At 50.0% G+C, this 27,545-nt stretch overlaps 1 protein-coding gene across 4 annotated transcripts in view; it reads left to right on the plus strand.

Annotated features, from left to right (window-relative positions):
• Positions 1-23,192, plus strand: part of TTC12 (tetratricopeptide repeat domain 12) — a 53,531-nt gene extending 30,339 nt beyond the window's left edge. For 2 of the 4 annotated variants that reach the window (XM_042906246.1, XM_042906247.1), the window contains exons 9-22: positions 3,434-3,494; positions 3,932-4,120; positions 5,160-5,229; positions 6,052-6,140; positions 8,185-8,353; positions 13,844-13,936; positions 14,937-14,997; positions 15,792-15,929; positions 16,399-16,497; positions 16,950-17,018; positions 19,375-19,476; positions 20,732-20,831; positions 21,768-21,993; positions 23,024-23,192. In XM_042906246.1, coding sequence (XP_042762180.1) covers positions 3,434-3,494; positions 3,932-4,120; positions 5,160-5,229; positions 6,052-6,140; positions 8,185-8,353; positions 13,844-13,936; positions 14,937-14,997; positions 15,792-15,929; positions 16,399-16,497; positions 16,950-17,018; positions 19,375-19,476; positions 20,732-20,831; positions 21,768-21,993; positions 23,024-23,099 — 1,542 coding nt within the window. In that variant the 3' untranslated portion in view covers positions 23,100-23,192. Of the gene's footprint in view, positions 1-3,433; positions 3,495-3,931; positions 4,121-5,159; positions 5,230-6,051; positions 6,141-8,184; positions 8,354-13,843; positions 13,937-14,936; positions 14,998-15,791; positions 15,930-16,398; positions 16,498-16,949; positions 17,019-19,374; positions 19,477-20,731; positions 20,832-21,767; positions 21,994-22,946 lie in introns of all 4 variants that reach the window. The other 2 variants (XM_042906248.1, XM_042906249.1) reach the window with 2 other exon arrangements.
• The last annotated feature ends 4,353 nt before the right edge of the window (positions 23,193-27,545 follow it).

Consider the following 27,545-nt stretch of genomic DNA (forward strand, 5'->3'; position numbering starts at 1 on the left):
GTCCTGTTGAGTACATTCTATCCAGGAGTGGAACTGCTCAGTTACATAACTCTATGTTTAACCCTTGGAGGAATTGCCAAAGTGTTTTCCAAAGTGGCTGCACCGTCTTACATGCCCACTGGCAGGACATGGTTTCCATTTCTCTACATCCTGCGCAATACTTCTCATTATCTCTTTTTGATTATAGTCATCCCAGTGGGTGTAAAACATAACCCGTTGTTGTTTTGATCTGCATTTCCTTGACAGCTAATGACGTTACGTCTCTTTTCACATGCTTGTTGGCCATTCGTATATCTCCTTTGGAGAAATGTCTCCAGATTCTTTGCCCATGTTTTATTAGGTTATTTGTATTTTTATATTAAATAAACAGTACCTTATATATTGTGGATGCAAGTTCCTTATCAGATAAATGATTTTTCAGATATTTTCTTTCATTCTTTGTGTTGTCCTTTAACTTTCTTGATTGTGTCCTTTGTAGCACAAAAAAATTTTTAATTTTGATGGGAGTCTAAATTATTTATTTTTTCCTTTGATTGCTTATACTTTTGGTGTCATATATAAGAAATCATTGCCTAATCCAAGATTTACTTCCATGTTTTCTTCTGTTTTATGACTTTAGCTCTGATTTTGAGTTAATTTTTAGATATGGTGTGAGGAAGGGACCTAATTTTATTCTTTTGCAGGTGGATATCCAGTTATCCCAGCCCCATTTGTTAAAATGACTATTCTGTCTCCTACTGAATGATTTTGGCACCCTTGTCAAAAATCAATTGATCATAAATGAATGGATTTATTTCTGAACTCTCCATTTTATTTCATTGATCTATGTCTGTTCTTATTTCTATGCCATATTGTCCTAATTCCTATAGCTTTAGTAGAATTTGAAATTGGGAAGTTTGAGTCTTCTAACTTTGCTCTGCCTTTTCAAGCTTGTTTAGTCATTCTAGGTCCCTTGAATTACCATACAAATTTTAGGATCAGCTTATCAATTTCTGCAAAGAAGCCAGATGGAATTTTGATGGAGATTACATTGAATCTGTAGATCAATTTGGGGAGTATTGCTATCTTAACAATATTAAGTTTTATGATCCATGAACGTGGGATGTCTTTCCACTTAGAAGATATTATGTTTTTAAAAAAGAAATTGACTTCTATTGTACATTTTAAGAATTCTTTGCTTTGTTGGATTTTAATCCTAAAAGTAATACAGGCTTATTCTAGTAAGGTCAAATAATAAAAAAGTGGAAGAACAAAATGTTAATCCTCCCTTCTCCACCAAATTCTATTCACTCATTCATTGAGTTAATTAATTCACTTAGCCAACATGTATACATGCTTTCTGTGTCTCTGGTACTGTCCTAGACAATAGGAATATAGTAGTGAACAAGACAAACTCCTTGACTAAATGGAACTTACATTCTTGGGATAGGTGGGGCCGGGAGACAGGAACCAAATAAATAGATGTGTAGTATGTTGGATGGTGATAAGTGTTATTGGGCAAACAAAATCAGGAAGCAATGAAGGTGAGATTGGTTTTATATGGAGTGGTCAGGGAAGGCCTCTCTGAAGGAAGGGAGGGAGTGAAGTGAGCAAGCCATGTGGATACATAATAGAGTAGTGGTCCAGTTAGCAGAATAGCTAGAGAAGAGTGATAGGAGATGAGGTCAGGCAGGTGAGGGGGGTATGGTAGGGGACTAATTCCCTATGCCTTCCAGGCTTTTGGAAGGATTTTGGCTTTTACTGTGAGTGAGGTGGGAGCCATTGGAGGGTTTTGAGGGAAGGAGTGAAATGATGCGACTCATGCTTTAAAGGATCGCTCTGCTGCATCGAGAATAGATCTTGGCCCAGTCAGAAAAGAACAGAGAACTAGTTAGAAGGCTAATGCAACAGACTTTCCAAGTGAGATGTAATGATGGCTTGTATCAGGTTGGTGTTGAGGGAGGTGGTAAGAAATGATGGGAATCTGGATATATACCAACAGTGAAGCCAAGAGCCATTGCTGGTAGCCTAGATCTAGGGTTAAAAAGAAGTTGGACACAGGTTCACTGTCCTAGTCCTTTTGGGCTGCCATATAGAAACTACCAGGGACCAGGAGGCTTAAACAACAAGCATTCATTTCTCACAGTTCTGAAGACTGGAGTGTCTAAATCAAGATACCAGTAGATTTGGTGTCTGGTGAGGCCTGCTTCCTAGTTGACAGACAGCCAGAAGGGTTAAGAGAGTGCTCTGGGGTCTTTTGATAAGGGCACAAATGTCATTCATGAGGGCTCCACCCCGATGACCTAATCACCTCCCAAAGTCCCCACCTCCAAGTGCATCACATTGGGGGTTCAGTTTCAACATATGAATTTTGGGGAGACACAAGCACTCAGTCTATAGCAGTTACCATGTTTGATGTGTATACTTCTGTCCTGCAACACTATTCTCTGTTTTAATGTGATGTTTTTTTCTTCAGTTCCTTTCTTCATCCTAATCTTCTAGATGAGCCTTGAGCTTTCAAGATGTCTCAGAACCATTTTTTTTTTAGCTTTTTTCTCAATGACTAGGCCGTTCTTGATAACCCTGAGGACAGTACTGCTCTAAACCCAGTAACATGCCCCACGAACTACAATCTGTCTTTTCTCCAGAAACTTCCTAGAAATTTCTTCACTGAGAGCCCCTCACTCAAGTTTTCTTGCGACCCTTATATGGCCAGTGAGTGGACCCCTTCCTGGCTGTCTTTGCAGCCCTGTTAATTTAAATAGGTACTTCTTGGGGCGCCTGGGTGGCTCAGTCGGTTAAGCATCCGACTTCGGCCTGGGTCACAATCTCGCGGTCCGTGAGTTCGAGCCCCGCATCGGGCTCTGGGCTGACAGCTCAGAGCCTGGAGCCTGCTTCCGATTCTGTGTCTCCCTCTCTCTCTGCCCCTCCCCCGTTCATGCTCTGTCTCTCTCTGTCTCAAAAATAAATAAACGTTAAATAAATAAATAAATAAATAAATAGGTACTTCTCTTTTCCTATTCCCAAAAGTTTCTGTCAACAGTGTCTAGCTTCATTTACTTCCTTCCTTGTGGGCACATCTGACAAGTAGCTTCCCGTTCTCTCTCAGTGCAAATATCATATCTAAATTTTGCAATTACCTTATGATTAATCCTATTCCAACCAGACATAATCCATGAGAATTTAGGACTAGCTATTTTTCCATCACAGGCTGTATCTGACAATACTACTTTTTAAAAATAAACTCTGAAATAATACCTCTTGTCCCACAGAACCAGAGAAGCCTAAACAAAATGTCACACGCATGCTGTGTTCCCCATGCCTACCTCCTACGCTGGGAGCAAGAGGAGGCTGGGAAGAAATAATGAAGCCAAGCCTTGTGGTACCCAGTGTCTTTCTTAATAATCACCTTTACCCCTGACCACTCTTCAAGGTTGTGTTTCTTTTTTTCCAGTCTAGAGAGTGTTATCAGAAGATCTTAGAAATAAACCCCCAGCTGCAGACCCAAGTGAAAGGTGAGAATGTTCCTGCTGGTGTCCTTAGTTTGAATTCCACTTTTGCTTTGTGCTCTGGCCCTAAGGTGCCTTCCACTCCTTCTCTGCTCTTGGCCTCAAAGCCACATCAAACCCTCACTGTTAGCAGGCTACCCCCTTCTCTTTCCTCTGTTCTCCCACTCAGACCTTTGCCTTCCTCCTTTCTACAACCATTGCCCCTTAGAAACCTTCTAGACAAGGCAGTAATGTTGTCCTTGAATCCCCAAGATGGTTTAAGATTCTGGGTATAGACTGTCCACCCTTCCTAAAATTTTCCTTCCTGAAACCAGGTAAGAATGATTTTAATGCTTCATCATCTCAACCTCCCGTCCTCAAAAACGCTGCCCTTTGCGTGGTGATGTTGATGGTTAGAGTTTTATTTGGTTCCTTTCCTTTTGTTTTCCTTCTTGTTTTGCTAGAATACCTCAATCAAGTAAATCTCCGGGAGAAAGCAGATCTTCAAGAGAAGGAAGCCCACGAATTGCTGGATTCGGGAAAGAACACGGCAGTGACAGTCAAGAATGTCCTGCAGACTCTCTGCAAGCCTGATCAGACCCCCTTGTTCTATGCAGGAGGGATTGAAATCCTGACTGAAATGATAAAGGATTGTAAGCCGGAGACGCATATGGCCTCGTGGCTATAGTTGGTGTAAAGGGGCAGTTGAGAGGTCAGCCCTGATGAGGCAAAGAATCTCTGTGTCCCTTCCTTCCACAGATACTCAAGACGTACTGTGATGTGGGGACTAAACAGGGGGTGCAGGAAATGTACCCCCGCCCCAGCTCCATCCTCCCCCAGAGCCTGCATGTGCTCAGCACATATGCAGTAAACACCCTCCACGCAATAAAGCACAGAACACACACACGCACCGCATCTGTTTACATCACATACACACACGCCACACATACTCCCCCCTCCACACATCATACACATACCTGCACACCTGCTGCATATCCCACGCGTACCCCACGTACACCCCGAACACCGTATACTGCCCTCACAAATCTCCCAAACGTCGAGGAATGGAAGACCCGATTCTGTAGGATAAACTCTAAGGTTCATCCCGTTATGTTTAATGGCTGCCTGGGACACGTAGTTTCAGAGCAAACATGAGCTCTCCTGCTAACGAGAGCCGTGCTGTTCTCCTTCACCAGTTCTTGCCATCGGGGCTTACGCCACTTTTTCACTCAGTGACAGGATGCCGTTTGCACAACGAGGCAGGATCTCTGACCTCCCTTTAGCATATGATGGAAGACACTCAAATACTCCCTGCAGTAGTTTCTTGGAGGTTTTAGGTTCTCTAGAGCCTAGACAGAGCTTCAAAATAAATATTCAAGAGAGGTGAATATGCTAGTTCGTCCCAGAGGTTAAGCAGCTCCTGGAGACTCTCTAAAGATTATAAAATGACTAGTTGTCAGATAACCCACGAGGCCACGCAGGCTCGGCTCCCCTTCTCTGAACAGGATGTCCCTTCTACTGGGGCAACAAGTGGCTGATGACAGCCATAGGTTTCAGAAAGGAAAGGTATTTGTTTCCACCCAAACCGTTAATTTGGTGAGCTTGACATTCCATGTTGGGTTTCTCACTGTCCGCTAGACCTCAGCCAGACAGTTCAGGAGTCTGACCCGGTTTTTTATGAATTTGTTCCAGGCCCAGAACAGACTTTATTCAGAACACACAACGGATTCAGTGTCATCAGCGAGAATGAGGTCATAAGAAGGTAGGGGTGTTTGTAAAGTCAGCCAGCAGTAGAGCGAGGAAGGACCAGTTTCCCCCAAAACCCCTGCCCACACAGGCAGTGGCTTCACCGGGTGGCCTGACCATTTAGTCAGTGTTGGGGGCCCCTGGGAGAGAGTGGTGCTGCTCCACGGGCACCCCTTGGGCCTTGTGCCTCGGGTGGTTTGAGTTACACCACAAGCAACGACCGCAGAGAGAGAAGGGGTCCGCAAAACTTCCCGGGTCCCTCCAGGCACTGCAGAGCCCGAGAAGTGACCATCTTTTCCTGGTTTCCCACCAATTGCTATTTGTTCTCTTTTGGAATTTGCTGATCGCCTCAAGAAGTGAGACCAGCTGGGTCCTGGCTGATCCCATTTCTAATTTTTATCTGAAAAGAGATCCATATGGAAGGAAGTAGATTGCTAAATGTTATTTTATTTTTATTTTATTTCCTATTTTGATGGTTTGGGTGCAGCCCCCCAGGCTAAGGAGGACACTGCTATGGGCTGGACTCACTGGCACACGTTTGCATGTGTGAGGAAGCCCATGGACCCTCAGTGGCCTGCTGGCCCACTACAGTTCACCGGTCACCGTGCAGCCATTGCCCATGGCCGCGGCTCACCAGCCTCCCTCTGTGCAGCCCCGACTCCTCGGCCTGCATGACTGTCCTGGAGCTCTCTGCCCTCCAGTCCTGGTGACCTGTGGCTCTGGGCTATAACATGACTTTCTTAAACCCACATTGGAGAAGTCTGGAGGTGAAATAAAACCAACTACAAAGAAGATCAGTACTGCTTTCCAGTTTTAATATTGCCATCCTTTGTTCTAGGTGCTTCTCCACGGCAGGGAAAGATGCAGTGGAAGAGACGGTCTGTGTGTCCGTCCTCAGACTCTGGCAGGCAGTGTGCGCTGGGAATGGTAAGCCAGGGTGGTCACTGCTCATCACTGTTAGCGTACTGTTGATGCGGGAGCACCGCGCTCGGGCGTGATCCTGGCCGGTCCCGAGGGAGCTGATGTCCAGACCTTCCCCCAGAAAGAGCATATCGATCAGAGGCGAGGCCTGCGTTAGAGTCATGTCTCTGCCACCCTTACTACTGCCTTGACGGTGGACACAGTCACTGTCAGCATACTGAGAGGTCTTACCCCTCTGCTCTTTGCAGACTCATGACCTCAGCTCCTGCTCCACAGGCACCCCTTGGGCTTTGTGCCTCGGGTGGGGACGGAGATGTTCCTTTCCTGTCCACCTAAAACTACGGTTCCTTTTGGCTGACCATGGTACCCATTTCAGCATCCTGAGATTTTCGGTTGTCCCTGCTAGCATCTTGTGACACTGATTCGTGTGATAATGAGACAGTAAAATGCTGCAGGGCTTTTATTTACCATATTAACATTTATTTACTTTTTTACATATCAGCATCTTCTGGGGTTCATGAAGTTTCTGCACAATCTCTCTTACCCCTTTGTAATGTAGTGAATGTAAAAAAAATTTTTTAAGTATTTCCCTCATGTTAAAAAAGTGGTGTTTCCATAGGGAAAGGTCCAACCTTGGACAGAAAACACTGAAAATGGGAATAGTGATGCCTGGGTCTCCTTTTTGCAAGGCTTCTGTGGGAAGCCAGCAGAAGAGTTTGTGGGTGCAATTTGCAGACCATGACACGCTGAATATGGGAAAATAGGATTTTTTCCATTGATTTAGTAGAGCCAGGGAATCATCGGAAGTTGCAGAAGACTAGAGAATCCGGGGGACTCTTTCCTGAAGGGAATTATGCTCAGACTAATACCATTATCAAGGTGCCTTGCCGCTCCTTAGGATCCTGCACTTGCCTGGGGGGTGGGGGGCGATCTCACATTCCCCCACCACAGGAGGGTGAGAGAGGCAGGGCTTGGTGGCCGTGCGTTTACTCAGGGAAAACCAGAGATAGCCCTCCCTCCCTGCAGCCCTGATTTCCTCAGCACGCACCTACTTGGGTTTCTGTGAACCTTGGGGGTCACATTTTTCTTTGACATCAGAAGAAATATTGTCAGACACCGCCTGTGATATAAACGCTCTATCAGAGCTGTGAAATCTTGGTGTACCCAACTCAGTAAATACAAAGAAGACTTTAGAAAGGACAAGGGGGTGCTTACAAAGTTAAGGACAGAGACACATGTCTGTGATAGACTGTTGAGTGGGAGACAGAAGCCAATTACAGGATAGGATGGGTCATTCTCTTATGTTATTCACAGCTCCTTTAAGGAGTGAGGTCACCTGGAGGGGTCCCAAGATGAGGGAACCCACATTTTCAGCTTTTGGATTGTTTGCAGTGAGCTGCTTTTCCGGTATGAGAAAAAATATATAAACTGCACAAACTCTGCTCTCTTTCTTGGTGAAGTCTCCACTCCAGCCTGTCCCTCTGCTTCCTCTCAAATTCATGCACCTGGCTAGAAAATGAACCAGGTGAAAGGGGGCAGATCCGTGCCAACACTCTGGAAGTCACTTACATCTCTATTAATCAATGTCCTCACATGATACCCCAGTTTTCTAGAAAGAACCGGTGGTTCCTCTGGCCACCATATGAAAATTGACTCTCTAAAGTTAGCCACAGGTAAGCTGATTCTTGTCCCTTTCCTCACATCCCAAATCCCGCACACCAAGGAGCCTGTGACCGAATGTGTGTGCCAGGCCCTGTTCCGAGCGCCATCACGGACTCACTCACTGAACCCTCCTAACACCTCGGCCATGTTGGCTGTCTTCCCCATTTCTCTGATGAGGAAACTGAGGAGCGCGGGAGTTGATGACTCAGCCTCAATCGTTTCCCTGGCCATCGGGACCCGGCAGCCTGGCTCTAGAGCTCAGGCTCTAACACTTTATTACTCTGCCTCTCAAATGAGGGCAGAAGAGCTGGTTTGCCCGTTGGGATGGTGGCAAATGACTGGTTTGACCGCTGTCGCGTGCCTGAGATGCCCGTCCCCTGTCTTGCAGAGGAGAACCAGCACCTGCTGCTGCTGCGCCCCGAGATGGGCGGCCTGCTGCCCTCCCTGCTGACCTCCCGGGTTCTGAGCCTCCGGAAGCAGAGCCTGGCCCTGCTGCTGCAGCTCGCCAGGACGGACCACGGACGGAGCCTTGTCGTCGGCCACCTTGACCTGACCCGGTAGGGCTCTGCTGGCAGGGCTTCTCTGCGGCTTCTCACACGGTCACCTGCCACGTTAAGGCTTGCCCGTCCCCCTTCCCACGCCATCCGACACGGGACGACCTCCCGTCTGAACTTAGCACCCGTGGGCAGTGGCACCCCTCTGACCCGCCTCTGTCTCACAGATTCTAGAGATGGCGGAGATGGTGGCCCCCCATCCGGACTGGGCGTCCAGCCCTAGGACAGGCCGTGGGCTCCTGCCCCCTCGGCCTCAGTGCTCCTTCTACCCTCTTTTTGCCTGTACTTCTTCCATTCCTCTTTGTGGTAACTGATTTTGCATGTTCTTCAAGCCCTTCTGGAGCAAGGTAGAGCATAAAGAAATCAGACACGTCTCGAATACTCTTGCACGTAGGTCTGTCCAAGGCGTCCGGCTGTAGAAACAGCATGTGCCTCTCCCTTACTACACCTGATAAAAGAAACAACTGAACCCCAGTGATTCTGTCTGGTGCTTTTCAGTCGAAATATTAGTTTTTCCATGCAAAATTCTCATTTTCTCCATGAAAAGAGTTGCACGTTGGCAATTTCGTGTCGTTCAACCCAGTAGAAGCAGGAGCCGTGACGACAGCTTGCTCTATTCGTGTTTCACACACCGTCTAAAAATGAGTTGGCTTCCGATTCTTCTCACTATCATTACCTCACCTTCTCTCTTCTCAGCCTGGGAGGTTGGCGAGATCAGTGTTATGACACCATTTCACAAATGGGTCAGGGGCGCTGCCTCAGAGAAGCAGGGAATCTCACCCCGCCACGTCTCTGCAGGCCCGCCCTCTCTCCGATCCCCGACCAAGCTGAGGCCTCCGGGGCCCCACCCCGTGTGGGGAGGACGTCCTCTGTGCTCAGGACCGGGTGGTTATTGAGCCCCTCCCCGTCTCAGCCCAGGGGCAGCCCCCATGGCTCACAGGCAAAGGCAACCCCCCTGAAGCTCAGCCCACACAAGCAGATGGATCATTCGAGTTAAGTCCTCAAAAGCACGTTTCACATTTCACATGACTGCAGTCATTTCCCCAGTACCTTCCTCATGGTTTTTCATTTGGTTTTGGTCTGAGTAAATGTAGCTGAGTTGTCATAAGCCACCCCCTCCCAGCTGTCTCTGAATTGCTTGAATTGTAATTTGAATTTTTCCATTGTTTTGGAGAGTGGCGTTTATGAGCATCTCACACAGTACGGCCCAGTCCCCAGGCTGTCGAAGACACCTCAGCTTCTTACCTTCTGCCCACTATTAAACCAGAAAGAGATGGAATGTGTTCTCTGAAATGAAGGGAGATGGTTCGGCGCAGGACAAGGAGGCACCCAGGTCCCATGACCCTCCCGGGCACACATACCACATTCCTCTTCACGTGCTTTTCCCCAAATGAGAAGTTGGAGCGACAAATGTGCTCTGACAGGAACCGAGCGAGGGCTAGTATCACTTTGTGGAAAGCACTGGGGTTTTCAGTTCAGCAGTCATGACCCCAGAGCCTCTGCTCGTCTCCTATTCGTGTGGCCCAGGAAAGCCGCTTAGCCTTCCCGCACTCCGGTGTCTCAATCTGTATCACAGGCTAACGATGAAGCTCAACAGAAGTGATACACGTATGCCAGTTACAGTTTTCTCTGCAGCATTTTACACAGCACTTGGCCAGGAGACGCTGGTCTCGTTTACCTCACGTAAGAAAAAAGACTAAAGATGGCAACACCAGTTCAATGACTTAAAGATATGCGGGTCAAGGTCTCTGTCCTTCCCTTGACCTTTCCCTCATGGTCCCACGAGGGTGCTGCAGCTCCAAGTATCACATCCCTTGTTGAGACAGGTTAACAGCAGCTAGGGTCTGTCCCATTTATCAAGAGAAGCTACTCCTTATTTCTGTTGGATCAGGATTGTGTCCCATGCCACTCCTGTGGGGAAAGTGGTTCCAGGAGACTCAGGTAGGATAGAAGGGGAGAGCAGCGTATCTGTGGGATTAGCCACCAAACGGCATCTGCCACAGTAAAGAAAGGAACTGGTGGGGTGCCTGGGTGGCTCAGTTGGTTAAGCGTCCAGCTTCAGCTCAGGTCATCATCTTGCGGTTCGTGGGTTTGAGCCCCAGGTCAGGCTCTGTGCTGACAGCTCAGAGCCTGGAGCCTGCTTTGGATTCTGTGTCTCTCTCTCTCTCTCTACCCCTCCCCTGCTCGAACTCTGTCTCAAAAATAAACATGAAAGAAAGAAAGAAAGAAAGAAAGAAAGAAAGAAAGAAAGAAAGAAAGAAAGAAAGAAAGAAAGGAAGAAAGAAAGAAAGAAAGAGGGAGGGAAGGAAGGAAGGAAGGAAGGAAGGAAGGAAGGAAGGAAGGAAGGAAGGAACTGGAGTCATACCTGACACATGGTGTGGACTCAATAACTTTTAAAAGCATTTTCATTTTCTCTCTTCAGGGTCTATTTGCTCAGGGTCCTAAACTGAGGTGAACATGCATTTGTTGGTTCACCAGAGCATTTTCTGACCTGGGGTCCACTATAGGGACAACTGTCTGTCAGCAGAGCAGAAAATCTGCCATCCAAAAAGGAGACAGGAGGGAGGAGAAAGGACCGCTATGTCCTTACTGGATAATGACTCCAGTTAGGATGTGTGTCTTGTCACATGGAGAGGAAGTCTCGTTGTTCATGGCTCTCGAGACAAACACCAAGGTGAGCCAAGACTGCCGGCTCCACTTCTGTGCATTTCAGCGTCATTTTGTCCACCCTCAAGACTGAGGAAAACAGAGTTAAACTGATGAGTGAAGACTCTGAACTAACTGTAAAATCCATAATTTCTGACAGCAGGAACACTAGAACACTGTTCTAAGGAAGTTGGGGATTTGCAGAAGCTTGGAGTTACCTGGGACCACAGAAACAGTCCAGTCCAGCCCCACCCAGTGCCGCTGTCCCCTTTGCGGTACCCCACTATGGTCTGTGTGTGATGCCCTCCAGGGAAGACTCCAGCATTGTCATTGTATTCTTCTCCATGTGATTAGGACGGGCGCTAGAGCAGCTAGTAGACTGGGAAACTTGCCCCAGCCAATTAGAGGATGCAGATCTCACCTCCCAGGGCAGCCCATCCTGTTCCGGGCTAGTTCTGACTGATGGAAAGCTATCTCCTTGCACTGGACACAAACTGCCTGCCCCATTCCACACTCCTTACAGGGAGGCCTTGGTCCAGTCTGTTGGAGGCCTCCGGACCGCTTCAACTCTCCCACTTTCCAGTGTTTGCGGCATCTGAAGACACCGATCTTTTCCAGGTTAAGCATCCTGGTTTCCTTGACCATTCTTCAGATTATTTGACTTCCAGACCCCTCCTGGAACGAGCTGCTGAACAATCCAGTGGCATAGATGTGGGTGGCTGGAGTCCACTCCTAAACCCCAATCCCCAACCTGATGGTCCCTTTTCTGCCTCTATTGTTGGCTGCCCCGTGGCACTGGGTCCTGTGGATTGCTGCACTCTTCGTGAAACTCCAGCACGTGGCTGGCCACCCGTCGTGGCCCTCCTTCTGCCCCCAGGCTCTTCCTTCCTGGTTTCCTTGGCAAGCTCCCCTTATGCGGTCACCCTTGCAAATCAGGGATCCTACTCTTGGCCCTCTTCTCATTCGTGGCCTCAATTATCACATACAAGTCCCTCTCTTGAGTGCCAGAAGACCCTCCTCTGCTGCCGGACATCTTCCATGTCAACACCACAGGCATCACTAGGTTAAATCACAAGTGGTTCTTCAAAGCAGACCCTCTGCCTGAATTTCCTATCTTCATAGGTGGCACTTCCATCCACCCAGTCGCTTAAGCCAGACTCCTGAGGGCCCCTCTGGGTGGGAAGATGGTATATTGTCACTTCTCCCTCTTCCGCATCCCGGGATCCTTCCTTAGGGCTCTCTTCTGGCATCTGTGAGCACCCCTTCTAGGCCTTCACGAGGGCCTCTCTCTTCCCAACTGTGTGTCTCGCCCTGCCCCTGCCTCAGCGAATCCCCCCATCTTTACTGTCTGGACCATTCCAGTTCTCCCCCCGTTGGATCCCCTGTCTCCTGTACGGTGGGCTCCAGTCCGGCCTCCGCCATTCCACCAAAGGGATTTGCCTCCTATGCACATCTGTTCTGTTATGTGCCTACTTAAAACTCCAGAATGACTCTCTACGGCCTATAGCATTAATTGTCCAACACCGCGAAACACAGTGCTCGGGAACTCCCTGCACACTTCACTAAGACGCAGCCTCCGCCAAAGACCGAGAGGCCCACGAAGCTGCCTCCCCCACCATACACCAGCACACTGGGCAAAACCTAGGCCCGCGGGTGAAGCACAAATTGCCAGCAGGCCACAGAAGGCGCAGCACCCCACCTTGCCGCTCGCTGTCCTGTCCTCGTGCCGTAAGCAGCAGCTATGAGGAACTGCTGGCGTCCCCACGTGTGCCCCTGCCGTTTTGTGCCTCACCGTCCTTGTGAATGCCGTGTGCTCTGCTTGTGATGCTCTGCCCCTGCCCCCGTGTGCCTGACACGGAGCTGAGACGTTGTCTTATTTCCTTGCTGCGGCCCCAGAACCCACCACACCGCCTGGCACTTTGTCATCAGTAAGTGATGTCGCTTGAACGAACAAACACAAGTGAACGCTGTACTTTCGGGGGACAGCCGACATGCCCTCTGCTCTCTGAAGCCTTTATCTCCGTCCTCCCACACCACACGCCAGGTAGACACTGTGCCCACTTTACATGCATCTGTCTCTAACATACCACCTAACACGTGTGTCACTGTAGGGGACCAGGCGCCCAGCACTGTATGCCTGCACTGAGCCCAGCACCGAGCACACAGTAGGTGGTTAGTGCCGGTTGGCTGGACAGATGACTCCTAGCGGTGGCAGCCAGGCCGTTAGGACAGCCACAGATTGCATTAGCTTTTTTTTGGCAGCTGTAGCACACTGTTCATCCTGGGTTTGCGATCGGCTAAATGCCCTTGAATCTTTCATATGAGCCAGGTCTGAACCAGGTCTCCCAGGTCTATTGCTCATACAGAATTTGCAGCTCTAAAGGGAGGGCCTTGAATTTAACCCTATTCAATATCATCCGACATATTCAGCAGCCCGTCAAAATCTTGTTGAAACCTTACTCCATCCCCCACCTCGTTAGGGGGCCCTCCCTTCCACTTGAGTCGGCAGCAGATTAGGAAGCATGCCACCTAGATGTCACTTATGGTGATTGAACTTGGCAGAGGTGCCAGAGATTCCGTCCCAGTTGGCATCTGATAGTCAGTGAACTTTGGTTAAAACTGTTCAACCCTCTGGGAGTTTAAGTGGCAGAGTCATCCCCATAGGAAAGTGTCTGTCTCTTTGGGGTGGGCAGGGAGCTGGGCTGCTCAGGAGGACGTAGTGAGGCCACCTTTCAGCTTATGTGACCCAGACGCAGACTCCTTTCTGGCCTTTTTGTGAGGTCTCCTTGTTGGGGATGCTGTCAGCTGGAGGACAGCCCGCTCTGAGGTTGTTCTGGATTTTTGCAGATTGTTGGAAGCCCTGGTGTCCTTTCTTGATTTCTCAGATAAGAAGGCCAACTCTGCTATGGGACTGCTCACAGACTTGGCTCTGGAAGAAAGGTAATTTTTATTTCCAGAAACTGACATTTCCTTTTCAACATTTGTAAAACTGTCTGATCTTTAAAAATATGCAGTATGCAGGCAGGTTTGGCCAACTGAGCATCATAAGATTCACTGAGTAGAAGGGCCGCTGCCTTCCAAGCAGGGGGCTGTGGCTGACCCTTCCAGTCCCCCCTGCCTGCAGGGGGACCCCCGTCCTTGATGGGTCTGGAAGCAGTAACAGACTTAAAAAACGGTGCCTCTCACAGTTTACAAAGCTACTGTCAGTTGGAGAAGCTTCCTTCCCTTCATCAGTGCCCACTCAGAACTGCCCAGCAAATGTGTGTTGACTGAATCTGAGAATAGAAAGCAACCTGCCCTTGGGTTCTCAGTGGCATTATGGGTAATCCCCCCTTCCCTCCACTTAGCTGCTGAGGAAGACAGCAGAGGTCTTCAATTTTCATAATTCTTGGGGGTTTAAGTGCATCTTTGGTCTGTTTTTAAATCTCACAAACTTAAGGGTGTCTTGCTTAGCATGGTCCTATGATGAGAAAGAGCTGTCTGTGCCCGCAGACAGGCCATGGCATGGGCTGGGAATGTGTCAAAGCCGCTCTAGTAGGAGCAGATGTGTGTGTATCTGGGCCCTCCTCACCGCTGTGCAATAAACATGCTTGCTCTGTGTTTCCTGTTTGCATGGCACACAGAACCAGGGGAGGGCCGGGCTGGTGGTGAGTGAGCTTGGCAGAAATCGAGGGATTCCAGCAACTTCCGCACTAAAAGAGTTACCACGTGAGGTCTGCTGTTTAACGTCAAAGGCAATTCTCCAGACTTAGAAAAATTAAAGCCACATTACATACCCAGTGACATTTTTTGTTGTTGTTGTTCAGAATAAATCATCCATGCACACTGCACATCACACGGTTCCTGAGCCTGTGATACTCTGCTCCCTTACCCAAGACACCGTATTTCTGTTATAGTTTGTGCAGTGTAGAACTAAATCGTGGGGATGTTTTCTCCACAGATTCCAAGTCTGGTTCCAGGCCAACCTTCCAGGTGTGCTCCCGGCACTCACAGGTGTTCTGGTGAGCAAGCCCGCATTTTTCGCACCTGTGACAGACATTCGCAGACGCGTGAGCAGAGCCGTTTAAACACAGTTTACGCTCCAGAACTCCTGTTGTCTCTCGGGTTGATTAATCATTTCTTCACAGCTGGAATTGACACAATTCTGTTATTACAACAAGTGCAGTTGGGACAGGTGGGGAGGGCCTATGGATGGGGCTCGAGTGCCGGGGGAAAAGAGGATGGGTGTGGACTGTGTCTTAGGTGGAGGCAGAGAGAGGGTGTCAGCTCCGGTCGGTCAGTCCCCTTCTGACCCCAAGGCTCGTCGTAAGTACCACGGGCAGTCGTGTCCTTGAGTGGTGGTCATCCCCAGCGGGAAGGCAAGTAGTGATTTGAGCTGATGAAGCAGGACATAGCAAGGTGGGGTCCTCCTAGGACAGCATGCTATGACTGGACCCTGTGCCATGGGAGTCATCAAAGTCTCAGGGGACCTGAGAACTTGCCCACATGCCCGTATTCCACGCACATGGAAATGGAAGCTCTGAGAAGGGACGAGACTCCCCCAAGCCCTCCCAGCGGGTTGGTGGAGTCACTGAGATGAAGCCCCAGGCCTCCCCATCCCAGGCTAGGGTGCTTTTGGGTCCACTGCCTGTGTGCCTCCCTCCATGCTGGTGCCAGGTGGCCCCACTGGTGCCCCTGGGTGACATTCTGCAGTCTGCTTCCCAGGCGTTTTGCTGAGTGAGGGATGCCCCTACAGATTGCTCTGGCATCGTTTGCCTGCTCTCTGCAGACTTTCCTTCTCTTGGCTCGTTCTTAGAGGAGAGAACCTACAATAACCAACACGTCAGCTCTTTGCCAGTGTATTGCCCTCGTGGGAAACCTTAGTGCTGAGGCTGCCGTCCGAAGACAGATGTGTGCCTCTGAAGAGTTCGGGGATGCCTGTCTGGGCCTCATGGTACTGTGACTCTTCCGTTCAGAATGTAGTCCTTTACCTGCTTTGGGAGCAGTGGCTTCTTCTTGATTAGCCGGCTTTTCCAAAAATTCTTTTTGAGGGTGCTGGAGCCAGTGGCTTACCCCTTCCACAACCATAGATTTTATGGGTGGCCGGCCTTAAAGAGCCCTCCATCCACCCTGGAGAGTTTGGAGGACTTTCCGGTGGAGTTGGCTTGACTGCCCACTCCCCAGTTTAAACATAGGACCGGGCCGAGCCACAGTCTCATGGCTCAGGCACCAGAGATTCCTTGCAAGTCTTCTCCACTAACACTAATTCACGGAACTGGTCTCTGATCTTCCACCATCTCCTAGGGTCACAACACTGACAGTTCAGGGCGCGTGAGTAACTAAGATCACTGCCAAAGGGATGAGGTGGCCGTGAAAAGCTGCAGGGCAGAAAGGTCACTGATCCCTTTGCTTTGTTTCCCAAGGCCAGGTGTGAAGAGGCTGTGGACCTGTTCAGAGACGTCCTGTACACGCTCCTGGGACTTGTGATGAACTTGTGTCTTCAGTCCCCCTTCATCTGTGAGGTACGGCAGTCTTTCCTCCCTGCCGGGAGCCCCGGCACAACCCAAGCCCAAGCCTGTGCATTGATAGAACTGCTCTGGCTTTCAGAGAGAGAGTAGAAGCGGGGGACTCACACCCTGGTGGCGGGAATGGGGAGAGCAGGACGGGCGCTGTGTCACTCTGCTCCAGAAAGTGGACTGAGTGTCCAGGATGTGCTGAGCACAGTGCTAGGTTCTGCCTTTCCAAAGTCAAGTAAAATGTGCTCCCCGCCCTCAAGGCATTGCCCTGTAGTTAGGGAGATGAGACAGTTATGGGAAGAAGCAAGAGCGATGGAAGAAGGGGTCGTGAGGGAAATACGGACAGAGTGTGGCCATGCTGAAGAGGGAGAGGCCAGTGCTGTTGGCTCAGAAGGAGCTCCATGGAGGATTCAGATTAACAGGCCATTCAGACCTCCTCCTCTCTCCTGTCGTGGCAGGTTTGGGCTGTGGAGGTGAGCAGAAGGTGCATGTTTCTACTCAACAGCCAGGATGGAGGGATCCTGACAGTAAGTGTCTCCCCGGGAGATCCAGAAACAGCTTCCTTTGTTGTTCCAGGGGAGTCGGTGACCCTCCAACCCAGTGCCCATCTGTGGACCCCCAAGAGTCCATGGACCCAAGTCAGGAATCTCTTTTCTGTATGGTTTGCAACTTAACAACTTCCACAGTTTAATTATAGGATTTGTCCTATTCCAAGATATCCTGGTGCAAATTGTACAGGTGATGAGATTTCATTTACAATCTTTTTCCGTAGTCAAGAAAGCCAGGCCTGTATTTTGAAGCCCATGATCCCAGAGGCTGTTTATGCACAATGGTTTTAGCCCCCTTGGACATGCATGCTGGGGTGGCTTTCTTATTTGTGCTTCTGACATTTGGACAAGAAAGCTGAGAAAGACCTGTGGTCAACACAGAGCATCGGGGGGACATCAGTATGATCCACAGACCATTTGCTGTCATCCAAGGATGTGTTGTTTACTCACAGAAGTAATCACCCCAACTTCTCCACCTATTAGGTCAGGGCCCTAGTGCTCAGAGAAACACCTGGGGCACATCCAGCAGGTGTGGGAAACCAGTCCTCCAAGGGAGCACATACTGGAGACTGGGTCCAGGATCACAATAAAGGTTCTGAACAGATGCAACAAACCCTGTGTGGGACTAGTGTGCCTGCAACTTCCCCAAAGTCAATTCAGACAGGACAGGGTGGAGGGTTTTCTTGTGGACTCCTGGAGTGCATGGCAGGTCTTCAGGGTCCCTGGAACCCCCTGAAATTGTATAGACGGTTTTGGGGGCACATGCATTTTCATGGCAAAGGCATCATGCCTTTCATCAGATCCTCAAAATAAAGACCCATTACCCCAAAAGTGGCAAGCATCACTATTGTCAGGTGCTTGGGTTTTCCAGAATGGTTTAGACCAGAGCTAGTGAGCTAACCTTTTAAGGACTCTCCTGGCCAGATGTTTCTAGGACTCTCTGCCTGTGCCTCAGTCAGGTGCTGACCGACCGGCTTGTTGGACAGAGCAGCAGTGTCACCAGGGCCATCTGGTCCGTTGGTAGTGGGCTCTCCCCTCTGTCTTGGGCCTAACAAGAGATCTGTAGTGTCAGCTGTGGCAACATTCTGGCACCTGTAGGGAGCAGATGAGGGAAATAAGACTGATCATATGGTAATACCCATATTTATCCCTTCTCTGTAGGGAAACCTCATTAAAATCAGACTGAAAACATTAGGGAAGGAAAAAAACCTAGAAATCCACACTGACAAAATGAACAGGCAAGAGATCATCAGTCAGTTTTTAAATAATTTTAACCCGTTTCTGGAAGATAAAGAACACCTACAAAAGTCATAGCTAGTGAGTCAGGGCTGAAGGAACCTCAGTGCAGAAAACAGATACAGAGGACACAGATTTGCCTTGTAGGACCCTGGAGAGGCTCAAGACTCCAGAACACCAGGTGCTACAGAGGCTACAAGTAAGAGATGGGGGACCACGTGTGGCAGTCAGGTGTCTATACCTCTGGTGGAAAATCAGAGCTTTTTTTCTCTAAGGGAATTGACAGACCAGAGAAAAATGTTTTGCTTTCTAGTGTCTGGGAGTGCTACCTCTGCACGTGTCAGTCGACAGACTCCCAATAAACACAGCACACTGGAATATATTTTTATTGCTCTTTCATAAGTGTGCCCATAAATGGGCAGCTAAGGGTCACGGGACATTTCAGGGAAGCCACACACAGAAATAGAAAAACCAAGTGAAACAGAAAAACATGAACCCAGAAGAAATAGAGATGATATAGGAAACAAAAGAAAAAGTGACGATCGTTTGTGTCCTCCGAAAGATTCAAGATAACATATCTATAACACCTAGCTAGCTCTTTGATAAAAACAACAGCTAGCTCTTTGATAAAAAGCAAAGTGGAACTAGAAAATCATAAATGGCATCCGCCAGAAAGCAGAACAGGCAGACAGAGATTCAGACAAGATGAAGGACAAGCTAAGAGAGAGACCCTGAGGACCAATCCAAGAAGTCTGCCGTCTAGTAAAGACCCTGCTACTCCCGGAGCACTGCAGGGTGTCGGGGCAGGACTTTCTGTGCCAGAGCTGACCTGCTCGGTTCCATGTAGAGCTGAAATGAACGGGGCCCCTGCATGCCAGGGGCCCTGTTTCCAGCCCTTGAGTCACCTGTCCTGTACCTGTACAATGAACACTGCTTCCTGCCTATTCCTTGGCCACTACGTATTTGTAAAACCGAGGTGCGTGTTTTGCTCCCCACACTAATGACTGTTTTCGCCTCACTAAACTACTTGCTGACTTTTAAAGGTCATCAGAATTTATGAACAGAACGATTAATGATCTTCACTTTCCGCTTCACCCAGAGAGCCGCTGGCATCCTCAGCCGCACCCTGTCTTCCTCTCGGAAGATTATTGAGGAGGCCCTCAGAGCAGCAGTGGTGAAGAAGATGATTAAGTTCCTAAAGGTAGAGCAACTTACTGGGTTACAACCACTTGCATTTCCAGGAGCGGCACAGGTTATCTGAGGGAAAGAATTAAGGAGGGTTTTGCTCCATTCAGGGGCTGCCATTTCACCCCTGCCCTCTGTGAAACTTCTTGAATGAGGATTCCTTCCACCTGTCACCCAAGACCGTGCTCTGAACGTCACCGTAAGATTGCTGAACAAATCCGTAAATTGTTCATTAGAAGCATCCATAACAATTGGTGGCCACTCGAGCCTCACTTAAAATATACAGGCTCTGTCCCCAAAAAAGATGGTTGGCGTGGCTTTCCACAAGGTCCCACGGGCCCCTTGTTTGGCTCGTGTTCTGCTGGCCATGCTTTCTCCGGCTGTCTGGAGAATGTTGGCTGTAGCTCCGCTTATGAGGGAGGGAGGGGGCAGCGTTGCTCTGGGACAAAATGGTGCTTCCGTGATCTGAGTCAGCGCAGCAGCTGAAGTAGACCCACCGGAAGGACCAGGTGAATAAGGACCCCACGGGAGGCCTTCTCATAAAACCCCAGGCTGAGCAGGGCCAGGAGGCATGCTCTGTCGGGGGGCCACTGCTGAGGCAGGGGCAACATTGAGGGGTAGAAGGTTGGGTCAGCGTTATTAAGCTGCCACATGGACAATGACCAACACTCACCCGATGCAAGTCTTGCACCCTGCCGGAAACTGCTGATCACGTGCACACACGTGTGCACTGTGCATGTATATATGCACGTGTGCCTCTTGAAGATCCTGCATTGGGTGATTTTGAGGGTTATGAGTTGACAGTTGTCACCTCTTAAAATGATCTAGATTTGTGATGTTCTCCATGCAGGCCTGTCAGCCTGACAGCCTTAGCAAGTCATTCCCCATTCTCCAGTGGTGAGGTGACACGGTGAAAGGCGGGGGGGGGGGGGGGGGGGGAGGGGGCCCTTCCTCCCTCTTTGGTACATCTGCCAGTCAACAGCATCATGCCTTCCTCAGCCACTCACTCATAAAACCTTCTCCAGGCAATTACCCAGGTGCACATGACAGGCCCGCATTCCTGTCAGGCTGTGGGCTGTGCTGCTGGGGACGGGAATGACACCAGCCTGGCAGGGCCCGGGCCTGCTCACCGGGAAGCACCCGCCATTCTCGGGGGAACTGTGTTTTAGAAGTTTAGGAAGCCGCTCACACAGGCACAGCTGCTCGCTGGTTTGTGGCCAAGAACAATCAGAGGAGTGACTTTATTTTTCCAATTTCATTCCGAAACCCAGACGGGAGGCCAGACCGCATCACGATATGCCGTGAAGATACTAGCTATCTGCACTAATAGCCAACACGAAGCACGAGAAGAAGTGATAAGACTGGATCAAAGTAAGTGATAGTTTCCCTAGGCAAGAGCCTACATCCCAGAGGTTAATCCTGCCTCACAGCTGCCCAGGGAGCAGGGGCAAGGCGTGGGGAGAGGCATTGCAGAGCCCTGTTAACCTCTCTCTAGACTTCTGCACTGTTTACTAAGATTATCTGTTTCACCCTGTTCTGGAAGCATTTAATTAGCCTTCAGCTGCACACAGGTAGCACACCCATGCTGGAGACCCTGCTGTGAAGCAACTCAAAGATGACAGGGTCGAGGCCAGGAGCCACTGCCTCTCTCCTAGTAAACTGGAATGGTTTCTTTGGGTTTTTTTATTAATTTTTTTAACATTTATTTATTTTTAAGAGAGAGACAGAGCATGAGTGGGCTCATGCAGAGCATCTGCTTCGGCTGATCTAACGCAAATTCTCTCCCTTCACGGACCTTTAGTGAGCAGGGAAGGTAGCAGAGTTGGAGGCAGCCTTAGTCTAGTAACTAAACATGGCTGCAGTCATGTACAGCGGGTGTTCCCAGCGAGGCAGCCTGCGAATGTTCTTCACACATCCTCTGGCATGGAAGAAGGAGCCCTTCTTTTGCATCCTGCTCCTTGCCCTGCAGCCACAGGGAGCAGGCCCGGGGCCCCCTACTCGGGGCCCTCAGGTGGAGTGCAGGGGCTTAGAACGGGGACTTTAGGGAAGACAGACCTGTGTGACACATAACATTCAGCCACACAACGACTGTGCCACTCTGGGCACTGCCCTGGGCACCCGAGAAACATCAGAGACGCATCCAGGAGCCGAGGAGGTCCATAGTACTCAGCAAATACTTGCCGAGTGACCAAGTGACATGTCAGAGCTTTGGGGAGGCTCAGTGTCACTGACACTCCAGGTGCTCCTCCTGTCCCTTGCTGTTTGAGGTTCAGAGGGACAGATGCTGGTTCTCTCCCCTCCCTCTAGAGTTTGGCATTCTGCTGAGGCTGCTCAGCTCAGAGGATGAGATTGTGGTGGCCAACGCTGCCCTCTGCCTGGGGAACTGCATGGAGGTGCCCCGTGCCGCGTCTTCCCTGCTGAAGACGGACATTGTGCAGGTGCTGCTAAGGCACGCAGGTGGCGACGCCCAGAAGACAGCCGTGCAGCTGAACTCAGGGATCGCCCTGGGGAAGCTGTGCACGGCCGAGCCCAGGTATGCACCCGCTCCAAGCCGGGGTGGCCCGCGTCAGTTACATCCTGGAAGACGCGGGGCCAGCAGAGGTACCATGCGGTGGCCATGTGGTGGCTGGGCCTCCGTGCCACCCAGAACTCCGTGGAGAGCCCCGGGAGTCCTGGTGCTTCCTGTGCACACAGGTGTTAGGCCCAGTAGCTACATCCCTGAGAGACCTGGGCTCTCAGGCTCCAGTGAGAGAGGGGGAAGATGCTTCTCTGACAGACATCTGTTCTGTCCACTCACTGCCATCATCTTCCCTCCATTCCATTCTCTCCTTCTCTTCTAGCTTCTTGCCCATCTGTCCACGCATCCCTCCTCCTTCACTTTTTTGCCCGTTGCCTGAGCATGTGGGAGAATGCTCAGTGAGGGCCACATTCCCGTGCTGGAGGAAACTGAAGCAAGAATGGCATGTTTAAGACAAGCCAGGGCAAGAGATCTCTGCTCTCACTGTGTGCATTGCTTCCCTTTTAGCTCAGGCTTATGTTTTGCTCTGGCTGGGTTCTGATGTGCTGAAACCCCTAGTTATCATGCATGTCTGAGGGATGGAGTCCCGGCATAGGAGGGGGGTGCCTTCCATGGACAGGGAGCAGAGCTGGCTCCTTCTCTTCCAGACTAAGCCCTCTGATTCCTCCCCAGAGAGTGAAAGGGTTGACTGGGATCACATCTGAGGCCCCTTCAAGTTCTGTCTGATTTTTAGACGGAAGGCACAGATAAAATCTTTCTTCTACAGAAAGCAAGGCACGTTAGCTAGGTTGAGCTCAAAGTGGCAACCTACTGGGGAGTCCCCGAGAGCAAGGCCCCGTCGGATCAGCCTGTCCATCTGCCACTCATGACAGTATTTACTGTGCTTTTTGTACCTCCCTGAGCACCTTACATGCTTTGATTGCCAGGGCTCCCAGGGCAACAGCTACTTCCCCTTTCTGCCTCACCAGCCAGCTTCTACCTGAGAGGGGGTGGCTCCAGGCACCATGGCATTGATGTCCTGAACTTGGTGTTCTGATTATGGCAGATTTGTCGCTCAGCTGAGAGAGCTGCACGGGATAGAGATTCTCAACTCCACCATGAAGTACGTGGCTGATTCTTAAGATATGTGGCGTCTGTGCACATTTTCAGCATCACGAGACTGTGTGCTAGGGGTGGTTCCTGTGCTAATAAAGACTGTCTGAATGGCCACTCCAGAGCTGGGCATTGTTTTCAGACGTTTGGCTTCTGGTTCTCACTGGTAATGGCAGAGTGGGCGTCAGGCCGGCCGCGGTGTTGGAAACCACTCAGCATCCATCACACTTTCCTCCTCCTGTCCCTTTCTGCCCTGCAGGGCCTGGACGCCAGCAAACAAAAAGCCACATTTCCCAGATCCCCTTGTAAGCAATGTTTCTAGACAGGAACCAGACTCTTCCCGCCCCTTTGGCTGTTTCTGCTGGTAACATCCAAGAAACATCAAGTTTTTCGACAGCGGGATCTCAGTGTCCGAACTCCAGCTCCAGAGTGCCCAGGGACAGTGGCAGTGGCAGTGGCAGCTTCTTCGGGCCTGGCCTGCCACTGTGCCATGTACTCTTGAATTCAGGGGGTTGAGTAGTAGGGGTAAGCTCCCGAGGCAGGGAGTTCTCTGTGATCCAGGGAATCGTTCCTGGAGGCGCCGCCTGGTGTCTTAGTCCGGCCCATCTAAGGGTGTTCTCAGCACCCTGTTCCTTGTGTCAGATGGTTTTCTGCTTCAAGTGCCAAAGCAGGGGCATCTGTTTCTGCCCTGAACTCGCATAAACATCGACATATTTGTTCCCTGAGCCCACTCTGCACTCTCGCCCCATCCCCAAAATGCACTGCATCCTTACAGCGGCCACCTCTGGACCCCAAGTCCCTAAGTGAAGAGTCTAGTGAGTGACACGACTCTTTGGCATCTCAGCACAGTCACATGACCATCTCAGGGTAGAGAGCAGGCCCCTCATGATATAGTGAATGCCGAGAGTCTCAGACTGGAGTTCCCAAAACTTACGGTCCTACCCCGCTTCCTGGCAGGTGCATGACTCTGGACAAGTCGCTTAACCTGTCTGAGCTTTGCAGCTTCTGGAAAAGCCAGACTAATAGCTGTCCAACCTATCACCCATGTTGCCGTCAAGCCTAAATGAAGTTTGGGAGCTAAGGGCACTTTGGGAATTACAAAGTGCTGCACGAATAGATTACCAGGGTGGACCTTGAGGTTGAGGGGACTGACTGTGGCATCAGCTAGATTAAATGTGAGGGCTCCAAGCCAGGGTAAAGCCCATGTCCCTTAAGGAATCAGAGCTGGACATTTTCCAGGCCATATAGGAAAGGAAATCCTCCCCCTCCTCAGAGTATTTATTCAACACACCCAAGAAACGATTCTCCACAAGTGAGGTAGCCCTTGGCATGAATTAAGAACTCTGCTCCTGAAACCATGATAGAGAATTGGCATTTTGAGGGGCCAAAAGGAAATCAATAGCCCTGAGACCCTAGAGCTGGGATCGGAGCACCGCCTGGGGCTGGAGTGAGCTCGCTAGAGCACTGTGATGGGGCCACAGCACCATCCCCAGGGGCATGTGACAGGCTGCAGCAGAGAGGCCAGGACCTGTCCACTCAGTCCCATCAGGCAAACAAACACACTTCAAGAGGCTACTGGATTGCAAAGGGAGTCGGCGTGATGCTAACTAAGCAGAGCCCAGAGAAGAAAGTCAGAGGCCGCCAAATGTGCTGTTTTCAGAGGGAATCCAGTGGAGCTTTAAAAATGGAAAAGACTGCCTGCCTGCACAACCAGCAGGCTCCTCTCCTTGGATTCCAAGTTCAGGCCCCTCCTCCCCCTCTGGCTGCACTCCTCCGTGGCTCTTGAAAATGGCTACTATATGTGTAATCTCTTCCCCAAAGAGTGGGAAATATCAGATTATATTATTCTCTTTGCCTCAGAGTGCCTGCCAGAGCAGTAATGTTCCCCGCTTTGGAGGAAGGTGTGGCTGCCCCCGAAGAGCTCTCCCCTCTCGAGGATGGAGAGAGATGTTTTCCATGCCGGTGTTCATCTCCAGTGCAAGCCAGCCCTCCCTAACCTTGTCATCCCCAGCACACGTCACCATGCCGGGCTCCCAGGAGGCATGGAAAATACGGCTCCCACCATCCTTCCCATTCTCTGGGCCACGGCTTATTCAGGGAAAGCCAACCGCTGGTTCCATGGGCAAAGGGGTTGAGATTATCCATCCTAAAGAGAATGTGGCCATGACCAATATGGAAGAGAATGACCACCCTGAGGCCACAACAGGGATGTCAGGTAACAGATGGCAAACAGCTGTCCTAGACAATGTGACGGCCATGGTCCTAGAGGTCAGCAAGGCAGGACTAAGGTTAAATGTTGGGAGGAAATAGCGGGAAGGGGCAGGACATGCCTCTGCAGGCACTTTCCTAAGGATCTGTTAACAAGAACTTCCTGGCTTGGAGAGCCTGTTTTCTAAATGCCTTTAGAGTAGGGGCTCTTCAGAAGGCCCCGTAAGAGGAGAGAGTCATTGGAGGTGAAGAAAACATTTACTCTTCTCCCCCATATGAGAGACTCTCTCTTTATTTTGTTTTATTTATTTTTTGAGAGGCAGAGAGAAAGTGCGAATGAGGGAGGGGCAGAGAGAGAGGGAGACACAGAATCCGAAGCAGGCTCTGGGCTCTGAGCTGTCGGCACAGAGCCCGACGCAGGGCTCGAGCTCACAAACCATTTGATCATGACTTGAGCCAAAGTCAGATGCTTAACCAACTGAGCCACCCAGGCGCCTTGCCAGAGGAGGGACTCTTGGTCCCCATGGGCCATTGACCTGCAGGCCTACAGAGAGAATGAATCACGCCCATGCACTGAGCATTTGCTCTATGCGAGGCACTGTAATAGGTGCCTAAATATCTTGCCCCATCAAAGCCTCACAGAGACGCTGTGAGGCAGGTATCATCTCCATGTGATGGGTAGAGAAACTAAGACATGAAGACAGTAAGTACTTCTTATCGAGAACCACATGGCTGGTAAGTAGGGGAGTCAGAATTTCACTCCAGCCTGGGTCTTCGCTCCTTCCAGATGCAAACATGCCTCCACTTACTGAACATAACTTGGGGTGAAAGGCTTCTAGTTTCTCTGAGACTCAGTTTCCACTCTGTAAAATGGGAGCAGCAGTCCCTACTTACAGCATTCCTGGGTTTGAATTTAACAACCTTGAAGTGCCTGGCACAGGTGACTGGAAAATAGAAGGCTTGTACTTAATGGTGACTATTCAGGTGACTATTTTTAGGCTAGAAATTACCAGGAGCTCATTACCTGCCTCCTCCCACCCTCACCAAAATACACTCATCTCCTAGGCAGCCCATCTCAACGCAGGCAAGGTGTGTTTGCCTTTCCCTCTCTCCTGTGCCCGCTGGCAAACATGAGGGTCCCCCAAGACCCAGCTGTGGACCTGCCTTCTAATACCTCCAAGGCATCAAGGTCTGGTGGCCTGGGTAGGGTGGGGCCATGAACAGGGCTCACTGGTGGTGTGACAGTGCTTATTGCCTGTGGAGGTGAGGGGGGACAGGCTGCATTTACGTCAGCAGCACCCCATGAGCAGTGGGCTGGGAGCCCTGAAACGGGAAGGGCTTCAAAGCCCCCATGACTTACAGATGCTCCCTATATTTGTCCTCACTTTAGAATCAAGAGAGCCTGGGGGCACCTGGGTGGCTCAGTCTGTTGTCTGACTTTGGCTCAGGTCATGATCTCACGGTTGGTGAGTTCAAGCCCCGCGATGGGTTCTGTGCTGACAGCTCGGGGCCTGGAGCCTCCTTCAGATTCTGTGTCTCTCTCTCTGCTCCTCCCCTGCTCACACTCTGTCTCTCTCCCTCCCTCAAAAATAAATAAAGATTAAAAAAAATTGACGGTGCTCATTCATCAAGACACTGCCAGAGACTACAGACCCCCCCACCCCCGCCACCTTCAGTGAGTGCCCAGGAAAGGGAGTAACAGCTGACAATTGCCTCCAACAAGGAGCTTCCAGGGGTCCTGCTGTGGCCTGGCACCTGTGATCTGAAGCCTGCCAGATGACTTTTTTTATTATTATTTAAATGAGACTTATATTTACAAATATCTTTTCCCATTCCTTCCCTTGCCTTTTAGTTTTGTTGATTGTTTCCTTTGCAGTGCAGAAACTTTTTATCTAGAGGTCCTAATAGTTCATTTTTGCTTTTAATTCCCTTGCCTTTGGAGATGTGTCAAGTAAGAAATTACTGTGGCTGAGATCAGAGAGGTTTTTTCCTGCTTTCTCCTATAGGGTTTGGATGGTTTCCTGTCTCATATTCAGGTCCTTCATCCATTTTGAGTTTATTTTTGTGAATGGTGTAAGAAAGTGGTCTAGTTTCATTCTTCTGCATGTTGCTGTCCAGTTCTCCCAGCACCATTTGTTAAAGAGACTGTCTTTTTTCCATTGGATATTCGTTCCTGCTTTGTCAAAGATTAGTTGGCCATACTTTTGTGGGTCCAATTCTGGAGCCTCTATTCTATTCCGTTGGTCCGTGTATCTGTTTTTGTGCCA

Source organism: Panthera leo, chromosome D1, assembly GCF_018350215.1.
Source record: "Panthera leo isolate Ple1 chromosome D1, P.leo_Ple1_pat1.1, whole genome shotgun sequence".
NCBI classification, from domain to species: Eukaryota; Metazoa; Chordata; class Mammalia; order Carnivora; family Felidae; genus Panthera; species Panthera leo.